The 12,316-nt window shown below is 41.1% G+C and overlaps 1 protein-coding gene across 1 annotated transcript; it reads right to left on the bottom strand.

Moving 5' to 3' along the window:
• Nucleotides 1-475: 475 nt before the first annotated feature.
• On the bottom strand, nucleotides 476-7,453 carry LOC137806643 (serine/threonine-protein phosphatase PP2A-2 catalytic subunit). Its single transcript, XM_068606857.1, has 6 exons — nucleotides 6,877-7,453; nucleotides 5,576-5,690; nucleotides 3,796-3,904; nucleotides 3,642-3,719; nucleotides 1,123-1,314; nucleotides 476-1,024 (listed from the first exon to the last, which is right to left on the bottom strand). Exons 1-6 carry the CDS (start codon nucleotides 7,127-7,129, stop codon nucleotides 851-853), a joined length of 921 nt encoding a protein of 306 aa, XP_068462958.1. The 5' UTR covers nucleotides 7,130-7,453; the 3' UTR covers nucleotides 476-850.
• Nucleotides 7,454-12,316: the final 4,863 nt, after the last annotated feature.

Raw genomic sequence — 12,316 nt, 5'->3', positions numbered from 1 at the left:
TTCTTTTCTTTTCATCTTTCCCATCCTGCACTACCAAGCACTGGTTTCCTCGTTTTTGACTTGTGTGCAACTACTGCACCGCAATCTTCATTCACAAAAAATACATTGGCAAACATGGAACACAAGAAACTTTATGGATGGTGGATGGTGGAGGGAAAGAGAAAGGGTGTTGTGATGAGTTTGTTTCAAAACCACAGCAATTATGAACATAATGAATTGAGCCGCATTATAAACCACCGGAAAGGTGTAGAAGAGAGAAGGGAAAAAAGTAGGCACTAAAGGTAAGCAAGGAAACTTGAATCAATAACTGCACTTGTACCCTCTGAAGAATTTGGCATGTTAATTCAGCATTTGACACGGGTGAAAAATTTGATAAAAACTGTCGACTCAGTTCAACATAAAAGGAAGTCAAAGACTAAAATGAGCAACAACAAATTGGTTCAAATAAAAAAAACTTAAGGCTACCATGATATAATTTAATCACGAAAAATTAACACCTGCACTTTCATTAGGCATCATCAAAAGTCTCAAATGGACAACAATGTCGGGATTCAAAAATCTGCTCTCTAACTTGAGATATAATTTAACGAAAAGAAAAAAGGATTACAGAACAAGATATACCATGTTATTGCCGCTTCCTCCTCCCAAAAATATACAACCCCGATTGGTGGCTTGTCAGTTCTATTGGTTTCTTGTACAAATATGGCGGCGGCGGCGGCAGGTAAACTCCGAAAGAAAGAAATATGTTGATGACCACCCTCCACTTAAACAGTAAAAATTCCTCTTTCCTTAAAGACACATCTACAGTAACAGCAGAAAGCAATAACTACAAACAGGTAGATAAATGAAGTTACAAAAAATAATCTGGAGTCTTGCGTGTGGTGTCAGGCTCAATTTGCCTGGGAGCTGGATCAAACTGAAGAAAACTCTGATCCATATTCTCTCCTATTTCTAGTATGGCAGCCATATTCCCACATCGGTAACAGTAATTTGGAGCACTAAATACGGTAACCACATTCTTGTCCTGAAAGATAATCAACATAAAGACAACAGATAGTATCAAGAAGGCATTCCCAGTGTGGCAATAGATCATTATGTTGATTGAAAGAACTTGTCAGTCACCTGGCACCAGTTGTATCCTTCCATAACAAGCTGATGAGCTCTAGATATCAGGGAGAGACCATTGGTATGATTAAACTGAGTAGCAATATCCTGTCCAAATGTGTATCCTGCACCACGGGGAGATATTCCCCATCCACAGCGATCATCAGGGTCAGACCACAATAGATCACACATTGGTCCTTCATGTGGAACCTGTAACATACAAGTACTATTGTTATTGTTAGGCAAACCAGGTGAGATAATCGAGAAGGTAACTGGGAGAAAAAAGTTAAGAAATGGCTTTACATCGTGGAGATTTAAGATGAGATACCCTAAAAGCTTTATGTGCCTGACTATGCCCAATAGGAAGCTAAAGTTAAACTACTGTAAAACTAAGAAAAACTACCATTAAAGAACTAAAGATTCATATTCTTCACTGATTCATTCATGTAAACCTATACAACCTAAAATATACCAACAACTAAATGATGACCCTACAAGTTTCATCACGTCACTATACAGGGAACTAAAATATAAACTAAATAATATTATATTATTCTAACTATATCCTATAAAATCCTTTAACCATTAAAATTTCCTTCTTTCCAGCCTCTTTAGACCCATCCTATCATTTACCCACCCGTTTACATTGGACCTTGTCCTCAAGGTCCTTAAAAATTGCATTAAGTTGTTGAAATAGAGGGCCGAGAAGATGAGTTTAATAGTGGCTTTATGAAGAAAGCCAAGTGGATGATGAGTTGGGGTATAATTAGAAGGCCAATTTTGTTTGTTCGACATATTATGAGGTGTATCGAGGTATATGTAAGAATTACAAGAATTTGTGGGAAGGTGTATTTGTGTGAAAAAGACACCCATAAAGTTTGACATGGGGGCCTAAGGGTTGATTTAGGGTTTAAAAAATTGATTCTAGTAACTTTGTCAAACTGGGTGGTATTATGGGAGGATTGACAACTTAAACTTTGGAATAATTGGAAGGGCCATAATAGTTTGAATAGAGGATAGAGATTTGAGAAAGTTTAAAGGTTGGGAATCCAATGGCTTGGCTGGCTGCTGTTGACATAGATGGAAACCAGCCGGCTTGGGGGAAAAGGAACTGAAAAATGTAAATGTGTGTAGGAATCAAAAGGAAATGGGTTGTGGGGGTGCAGGTGTAACACGTGGCACTATTTGTTGGTGGTCTGCATGAGCAAAGGAAAAAAACAATTGTCTCCCAATGATGTAGAAGAGCATGACTCATATTTGAGGATAGCAACATGATGAGAACTAAACCCAAGGGGGTATGACGACATGATGGGTAAGAAGAGGAGGACAAGGTGAGAGGAGAAGAGCAAGAATCTAATGAAGGAGGTAGAGACAACTTTTGCAGCTGTGGAGACAACTAAAGTGTAGAAGAGTTTTGAAGAGGGTGATATATGTGTGAAGGTGGTGGAGATCCATTGTAGCTGATGACAAAGGTTGTGTTAATGCTGGCAGTGGTTGCTGTGACTCTGAAACCCACAGTTGGACTGTCATATAAGTGAGGGGAAAATCCAAGAGGATATGGAGGAAAACTAGGTATTAATGACCACTGTGGTGGTGGTGGCTATTGTGCCAGCTGTGATTGTGGCCGTGACAGCTCATAATATGGATGGTGTGTAGGGTTCGTAGGAAGGTGGCGGAAGGAATTGTTGTTGAGATTGTGGCAATTGCAACAATTGTGTTGGAAGTGGAGTGGGATGAAAAATAGGGGCTTGCATAGATGGTGGTTTTGTCTGGTGAAGTTGGTGTAAATGTTGGTTAAGATGGCAGTGGAGCTCCAGTGTTGCTGTGGCAGCAGTGTCATGATGGTTGTGGTTGTTGTGGAGGATAATACAAATGTTGGTGTGGATGAGCTTGTGAATCAATTGGGGGTGATGGTTGTAGCCACAGTTGTGGTTGTAGTGACCACAAATAATGGTGGTAGTAGGTATCCATGGGAGGTGGAGTAGGCACTATGAAAGGCCCATTTGATAAGAAGCTAAAGCTAAGCTACTGTAAAACTAAGAAAAACTACAAATAAAGAACTACTGAGAGCTAATAGATAAACATTGATATTCTCATTGATGATAATAGATAAGAAGAAATACACTTATATAAGCTAAGACACACCAACAACAAAATGATGATCGTACACACGTCATCATCTCATTTTAGGGAACTAAAATATAAACTAAATAATATTATAAATATTATTTTTCGCATTCTAAGACCATCCTATGAAATCCTTGAGTCATTTAATTTTCCTTCTGTTGGGCCTGATTAAATATATCAGATTAAATATATCTGATTAAATATAAAGAGGAAGGACATGATTGTAGGTTCTAGATGAAATAATCTCCAAAGAAAAACTATAATTGCAACATCATGTAAAATATTTCTCAAACCATATTAAAAATCAGACGTATACCAAGCTCAAGATATCATTTTCCAAATATATATTCTTCATATTAAATGGATCATAAGCAAACTCGGTGCATTCATGCCAGCCACTACATACAAACCTCTTGTATACGATCTAATGCTCTGATGTTATCCAGCGTATCCAAAGAAGGTGAGAGACCTCCATGCAAGCAGAAAACCTGTAATATAAGTATATGTTAGAGGTTGGCATTAAAATTACTCAGATGAGTATTCTGCAACATATTTAACTCAAACCTGACTCTCAATGAGGGCAGTCAGAGGTAAATAATCAAACAAGTCTGTAAAGTATTTCCAGACATTGGCATTTCCATATTTTCTCAAGCATTCATCATAGAAACCATACCTGAAAGCAGAAGGTAAAGGACAAATGAAATGACAAAACAATGCAAACATTTTAGTTAAAAAAAAACTATTGTTTGGTGTTTAAAGAGAATTTCTATTTTTTCCCATTTCATTTCTGCCTAATATTGATAAATTGGTTTTAACAAGTGTCATTCATACACAACTTACAAGTTTAGTATATAATCTTTAGCTGCTAAAGGGAATCTTTTTAAAGTTAGATCCCCTAGGAATTCATGTACCACGTTCATCTCACTCAATTGGTTCTGAGATTGATAATTGACTTAAAAGTCTGGTCAAATCATTGATCATTTGGTTTGTAATCTTAATGTTTCACAATAAAAGACAGGGTACCTTTTGAAGTTAGTTCCTATAGGAATTTATGTACCAGGTTCATCTCAACAAAGTATTATTTTCATTGAGTTTGGTAAAATTAATTTTGAACTTCTGAACATAATTAACAGATGTGTCCAAATTAATTTCAACCACAAAAAGTTCACATTGGAACCAGTACTTAGTAGAGTTCACCACATAGGCACAAGCAATCTTGCTATGCATTCAGTGTAAAGGACCATAAAGGTCTCTATATCAGCCCTAGGCATCTAATAGATAGCTAAAAGCAAAACATAAATTTTTTATTATTCTAACTTTTTATGTCTTAAAACTAAACTTTTTAGTCAGCATAATACTGATGAGAAAGACAAATCTAAAAAGAGAAAAAATATATGGCCAAAATACGTTATAAAACCAAATTGTTGCCCTTAAGCCCTTTGAAATCACCTACTGGATAGATGGAGCACCAACAAGGGAGCTCCATATTTTAGATAAATGTTAAATGATATGTGTGTGTGTGCACGCGCTCAAATACTAAAAAAATGTCATCTAAAATTAAGACATTCATTATTAGAAATGAAAAGTAACAAGGTTAGAGAACAGACCAAAAAATTAAAGAGAAAAAGAGAATAATTAGAGTGTGCAAAAAAAAGGATAGGAAAAATGGCAGCAGATGTCAGGGACGAACAGAAACTAGGGGTATGTCACCACTAGGTGGACCATGTTGCCACCAGAGAAAGGTAGGTGTTTGAAAGTGAGAATGCATTGGATGCATGTTAAGAGAAATTTGGGCTTACATTTGAAACCTCTGATTCAACAAGAGAGGGAGGGGCAATCAAAGTTATCAATGACAGATAGCAGAAGACCAAAATTCAACCATATAAACATGACATTGCAGCCTATGGTGCTACCATAACGGGGGCCCCTTCACAAATTGCCTATGGATGCCAGAATATGGCAGAGCACTATAACGTTTATTCAACAACAATTGGGGAAAAATTACCCCAAATACATCCCTAGAAGACAGTGAGGTGCTATTACAGGGATAAATTAGGGTTTCTGCATCCATCCATCACTGCCACACTCATTCCAGCTGCAAAAGACAGCAATTTCAATGCTATAGTAGCTGCAATGGCTGCTATTCAAAACTGCAACACTATTTGAGTTCCATTTCACCAAGCTATTTTGTAATGTGATCCAACTATAGTGTGCTATTGATAATTGTGGCTGAATATACATCAAACCCTCAGTTTAAAATGTAGAACTTAACAAATACGAAAGTGACAATGGATCCAGAGATTTTGTTGCGTGAGAAACATTGATGAGAAGAAATGGTCCATACACTTGAGTAATTTGACGGCTTTCATGATTTCCCCTGAGAATTGTGATTCTATCCCTGTAACGAACTTTCAAAGCCACCAAAAGAGAAACAGTCTCCACTGAATAGTAGCCACGGTCTGCAAGAATTAAGCCATTATCATGAGGAAAAGGCAGAAGTATCCAGAGAGATGAAGAGTATAGGGTTTACGCAATATGACAAAAAAAATAAATTATAATGACCAATGGTAACATCTATGTTTCACAGATACAATACAGGTATTACGCAACATGTCTGCAAAACGTAGTAAGCAATAGGAGTAGGATATGCAGATAGTTATGCACTGAAAAAAATCACTAATATAAATATAATGACCAATGATAACATCTATGTTAGACAGATACGATACAGGTACAATACAACATGTCTATTCTTGCAAAACATAGTATGGAAGATGAATATGTAGATAGATATGCAAGAAAAAAATCATTAACTTAATAAATATATAATTGTCATCCCAAAAGTCCAGAGTAAGAACATACTTCTTAAACATTACTAAAATAAAATATAACTGTAAACCATTATCAGCAGAAATCATTGTCTATTTCCTACAGTGAGGAATAGCTCCAAAGTCACCGCCCCATCAACCATCATCTGTAAAGATGTGAAAGATGAGATTTTGCTACACACGCTTTGCTAGTTCATTGTGTTGATATGGGCATTAGATCAGAATATCAAAGCAATCATGCAAGAGAAATCTGGAAATTATGTGCTAAGATAGGTATGGGAAACCATATAGGCATTATACAATTATTTAAAAAAAAACTCTCAAGAATACTTCACAAACACGTATGGGACATCACAGAACTTCACCCCTCCAGTCCCAATACAACCACACTTCCATAACACTAACTGATACCCACTATTTCAATTTCAAGGCAGCCCAAAGAAAAAATCACCTCACCAGGACGGAAGGAGCAAATTTCACAAAACTGCTCTCCAGCAAACAAGTTTCGGAGGCCTTAAAAGTTTAAGTTCTTATCATTATATTTAAGCATAGCCATTCCAGAGACAACATGGAACACAAGGAAACAAACAAGCTCACTTAATTCACAAAGACCATCAATAACGGCTAGAACAAAAATAATCCGTTCAAAAAAAATTCCAAGACCGTGCTATCGACCTGGTAATAATTTCATTCAATATTTATGAAACCAAATTACACATTGAGAGCCACAAAGCCCTCTTCTCATCAAAACAAAAAAAAAATCTCAGAACCCTAATACAAAAAAAGGAAGGGGGAATTGAATTCAAAAGTGACTGACCTACATAATCACCCATGAAGAGATAATTGGTATCGGGTGCACTCCCTCCAATCCGAAACAACTCGATGAGATCGTAGAACTGGCCGTGAATATCGCCGCAGACGGTGACGGGGCACTTCACCGGTTGCACGTTCCACTCCTCCACCAGAATCGCCCTCGCCTGATCGCACAGCGTCTTCACCTCCGACTCCGCCAGAGGCTTGCACTCCATCAGCTGCTCGATCTGACGCTCCAGATCCGCGTGAGACGGCATCTTTTCGCTCCCTCCTCTGAGATCACCCTTTCCGGTTTTTCTTCTTCTCTCAGATCGATTCGCTCTTCCGAGACCGTGAAATCGATCGGTTTCTTCGGGTTCGTGCGGTTAGCGCGGACGTCGTCGACGGCGACCGGAGGAATGCCGGGGATAGGGTTAGGGTTTGGAGAGTGGAACGCAGCGTTTCGAAGCTGGCGTGGTTGGATTTGGTCTCTCAATTTCGCGGTTGCGCCTTTTCTCTTTCTCTTTGTTTCCTCGGCTTTGTGTTTCTCAGTCAGACAGACAAAAACAAAAAAACAAAACAAATATTTTTTCTTAAATCATAAAATAACTATAATTTAATTGTTAATTAATATTTTGTGTGATTGAGAGAGAAGAAGAGGGTGGGGAGAGCCTTGCCAGCCAGATAACTAAATAGAAAAATGAAAATGAAATTCAATACAGAATAAATAATGAAATTTTCTAAGGCTAAATTATAGGTGAGTTTGTTTGAGTTTTGTTTTTTTTAATAGTTAATATATTTTTTTAAAATATGTAAGATCGCTATTTTTAAGATGAATTTTTAAAGAGAATAAGGGTTAAAATTCTAAATTATATTTAAAAATAAACCATAAGAATTTTAATTATTTAATTAGTTATTCATATATAAATTTTATCATATTTTTAAATATTTTTTATTATTTTTTTTAATAGTTAATATATTTTTTTAAAATATGTAAGATCGCTATTTTTAAGATGAATTTTTAAAGAGAATAAGGGTTAAAATTCTAAATTATATTTAAAAATAAACCATAAGAATTTTAATTATTTAATTAGTTAATCATATATAAATTTTATCATATTTTTAAATATTTTTTATTATTTTTAAAATTATTTCTAACTTTTATATATAATTTTTATCTTTCTCTACTGTACCGTCTCGTCCCCGGGTGTTGACCAAAAGTCAAAGTCAACATGTGGTAGGACCCCTCGTGGGACTCAAGGAAGAAAGTCAACAGATTGACCGCCTGAGGCATTGCCGGGTTAATGCGTCGCCAATAGGGGGCGTTGCCTTGACAAGGCGTCGCCAGGTTAAAGCATCGCCAAGTAACGGCGTCGCCGGGTTAAGGCGTCGCCAAGACAAAACACCGAGTTAAGACATCGCAAGGAGGCTTCGGGCCTCGACAGTCCAGAACAGTAACAGGGAGAAGAATAAGGTGGCTTCAAGGCCATAAGTTCTAGCACCAATAGAGGGTATCCTGACTCATGAAGACCTCCGCCACTGCTGGGAGACCCTGGGATAGATACGACCCATGAGAGGGCCATGACCAGGGGAGAACCACGTGCATGGTACGAGAGAAAGGTAGACACACCACCAGAGCAAGTAACTAGTGATTGGGGCGAGTGAGTTGACACCCAACACGTCACCTCAAGCGCCAGATGCACTTCAAGGAAGGAGGACTCACACAATGGGTTAACCCTAAGTTGGGTTACGGCGCGGTGAGGCCCTCCACACAGAATGACGACCAAGTCAGAAGGACATGTGACAATTAGCACGTGCTCATTAAATGTTTCAGTGAAAGATTGCCAAGGTACGCGCTAATTGAGTTAAGATTCGAACGTTCCAAAGGATATTTTTATACGCTTTCAATGCGCTTTAACGCGCTTTAAATGCGAGAGGTGTATAAAAAGGGACCTTGGGATGTTAGAAAAGGGGACCGAGTTTTGACCTAATTCTGGCAGTTGACACAGAACACAAACCCTAGTTGCTTTTGTTGCGCACCCACTGTGAGCACAAGACAATTAGGGCAACCCAGTTTTAGTATTCCAGCACAGTTATTTTCGACCACCTCCAGAGGGTGTGTCACTTTTGATGTTTCTCGCTAGCTGACTTGATCGTCGGAGTGCAAACGACCGCGAGGGCGCCCCTTTGTTCACTTCTTTTCAGGTATCACAGACGGAGCATAACGAAGGTGCCCTAGCTCGCGAGGACAAGCCACGCGCAAAGACGATCCCGATCAACTGGCGGGAACATTTGGCGCCCACCGTGGGGCCGATATAAAACATCAGTCCCACTACACAAGTTTTCCAGTTCCAGTTCTCAAAACCCAGATAAGTTAAGAAGGTTTCCAGAGAGTCACGAAGATGAGACCTGCGCGCTCTAGGAGTGAAGAGATGACCATGCAACAACTAGCGGGCATGATGCAAAGGCTGCAAGAAGCAATGGCAGCATCAAAAGCGGAGCAAGAGCGCATGCAGGCGGATCTCGCAGCTTCTCAGGCGAGGAACGATGAGCTCCACCGTGCCAACGAGGAGTTACGCCGGGGATGGCGCGATATAGACGAGTCTGAGACTGCCTCCCCACCTAGAGAATTCACAACACCATTCTCACAAGCGATCCTAGAGAGAGTGATCCCCAACACGTGCACGGGGCCCAAGGTAACCTTCACAGGGATGGAGGATCTTGAAGCGCACCTCACTGCGTTCCACACACAGATGATGTTGGTTGGCAGTTCTTATGCCGCAAGGTGCAAGCTCTTTATGAGCACTTTAACTGGGATGGCTATGGATTGGTTCATCAGCCTTCCAAAGGGTCACATCACGTCTTTCGCACAGCTCTCACGATTATTTAGAGAGCAGTATTTCGCCAACAGGGCCCCAGCCCCAGTTTCGTATGACCTTTTCGACGTGAAGCAATACCAAGGGGAAACCCTGAAAGAGTACATAAGCCGCTTTGGGGTGCAGGTGGTGAAGGTGGGTACCACAAACAAGCCCATGATCGTATAGGCATTTAGGAAGGGGGTATGTCCTAGATCTTTTAGCAAATCGCTTAACCGCAGTCGCCCTAAGACCTTTGCGGAAGTAAGGCGTCGAGCGGTAGAACACATTGCCTCAGAGGGCGAGGCGTACGAGAAGTGCACGACTGCTGCACCTGCGCGACCAAGAGCGCATATACGCACACAACCCGCTAGGGTCCACGAAGCTGCCACAGAGAGAAGGAACCCAGACAGAAAGCACGCCTACGAGACAAGGAGGACCCAGCCTAGGGGTCGGGCAGAAGGAAGGAGAGAGAGAAATAGACCACTAAGGCACAACTTTGTGGTGGAACTTAAAGACCTCATCGTTGTGCCCAATATAGCTGACAGGTTGAGGCCGCCAACGAAGTCTGACAAGATACTGGGACCTCACAAGGAATCATGGTGCGAATTTCACGAAGCATTTGGGCACCATATTAACAACTCCTTGGTGCTGGGATACCAGTTGGATGAACTTGTGAAGAATGGTTTCTTGAAGGATTATCTCGCTGGATCCACTGTGACCCCAGACGTGGCAACGCCAAAGGAGGGTCAAGCGCATGAAGTCCCAACTCATGGAGAAGTGCACACCATCTCTAGCGGCTTTTCCGGGGGAGGACCCACTGCCTCTCAGCGAAAGAAATATGTAAGGTCAATAAATTTGGTTGCAGAAGAATTTCTGGACAACCTATGGGAGTCAGACCTCATTTTCACAAGAGCTGACCTGCGGGATGTCGTCCCACATGACAATGACCTAGTGGTCATTTCGATAGTCACAGCGGGAAGAAAGGTACATAGGGTCCTCGTCGACCAAGGCAGTTCTACAAACGTCATGTTTTGGTCGACTTTTAACAAGCTACAATTGTCCCCTGACCTATTGAGACCCTATACGGTGCTTGTATGGGTTTGCAGATAACCCAGTAGAAGTACGTGGCTATTTAGAACTGAGGACAACGTTCACTGATGGAGTGGCGTCCCGCACCGAGGGAATTCGATACTTGGTGGTTGATGCCAACTCAGCTTACAACATTCTGTTAGGCAGACCCGCCTTGAACAGATTAAGGGCGGTGTCCTCCACACGCCACATGAAGATGAAGTTGCCAGCTCTTAGTGGCAAGGTGACTGTGATCAAGTCAGATCAGGAAAAGGCCCGTAAGTACTATGAAAATAGCCTGAAGACAAGGAGAGGCGTGGTCATGGTGATTGAGCGACCGCCTGTTTAAGATTTACAAACGGAGTTAGAGCCGTTAGGAGAGGCGGTGCCCGATGCATCCGGTAGGGCGACGCCTGGGGAAGATGTGCATATAATAGGAAGAAAAGGCGATGCTTCGCTAATGGAAGAAGAACGCGAAGAGGCCTCACCAACAGAACGAGAGCCGGAGAAGAGTCGAAAATCAAGGTTGAAGCTGCGAAAGGAAGACTGGAGCGCCAGTACAAGCTCTAAGGTGAAGTCGCGTCAATTCCAGGACGGTGAGTCGGTCATAAGGAAGGCTCACCCTTACGAGGTGGAAAACAAGTTGTCTCCAAAGGAAACGGTTCATATAAGTTAGAGATTCTAGAAGGAAGCCCCATCTCACGTAGCCGGAATGCGGTGAATTTAAAGTTTTTATTTCAGTTGATGTTATTCCAGTTAAAGTTTGTAAAGGGGACACTCTTTTTCCCTCCAGGGGGTTTTTTAATGAGGTCACCCGAATAAAGAAAAGAGAAGTTTAAAATATTTTTGCTCTAGTTTTTCCCTCATTCGAATGTAAGATCAAAGGATAAAGAAACAGAGACAAAAACTTGAAGCGCCACCAAGAGGAGGCGTCGCCAAAACAAGTCATCGACAAGATAGGGTGTCACCAAGATGAGGCGTTGCCAAGATAACGCGTCGCCAATATAAGGCGTCGCTAAGATAAGGCGCCGCCAAGAAGAGACGTCGCTAAGATAGCGATGCCAAGATAAGGTGTTACTGAAATAGGGCGTCGCCAAGCACAAGGCGTCGCCGCCAGATACTCAAGCAGAAGTCGAGTTCAGAGCAAGAGAACAGGTATGTCTAGTATAAGCTAAAATCCGGGAGCCTAGTCCTTGATCAGGGGTAAAAGGATTCCTTCGGGACACCCCCTCCTCAAGTATGAACAACTAGCCCCGGTGCCAGATATCAGTATAAGTCAAAAACCCGGGCGCTTAGTCCTTGAGCAGGGGTTAAGGGATTCCTTCGGGACGCCCTCTCCTCAAGTATGAGTGGACGACCTCGGTAGCAGTCGATAGATGCAAGCTTAAATCCGGGAGCCTAGTCCTTGATCAGGGGTAAAGGGATTCCTTCGGTATGCCCCCTCCTCAAGTATGAACAACTAGCCCCAGTGCCAGATATCAATATAAGTCAAAAACCCGGGTGCTTAATCCTTGAGCAGGGGTTAAGGGATTCCTTCGA

This window comes from Phaseolus vulgaris, chromosome 3, assembly GCF_000499845.2.
Source record: "Phaseolus vulgaris cultivar G19833 chromosome 3, P. vulgaris v2.0, whole genome shotgun sequence".
Taxonomy (NCBI): Eukaryota; Viridiplantae; Streptophyta; class Magnoliopsida; order Fabales; family Fabaceae; genus Phaseolus; species Phaseolus vulgaris.
This window is presented reverse-complemented; position numbering and strand designations above follow the sequence as displayed.

Excerpts from the sequence above, each read along its gene's own strand:
- LOC137806643 (XM_068606857.1), bottom strand. The coding sequence starts at position 7,129 with ATGCCGTCTCACGCGGATCTGGAGCGTCAGATCGAGCAGCTGATGGAG. Across the intron at positions 3,905-5,575 it reads AGCCGTCAAATTACTCAAGT|GTATGGTTTCTATGATGAAT; the intron begins GTATGGACCATT and ends TTCTGCTTTCAG. Across the intron at positions 1,025-1,122 it reads AAGGATACAACTGGTGCCAG|GACAAGAATGTGGTTACCGT; the intron begins GTGACTGACAAG and ends ATTATCTTTCAG.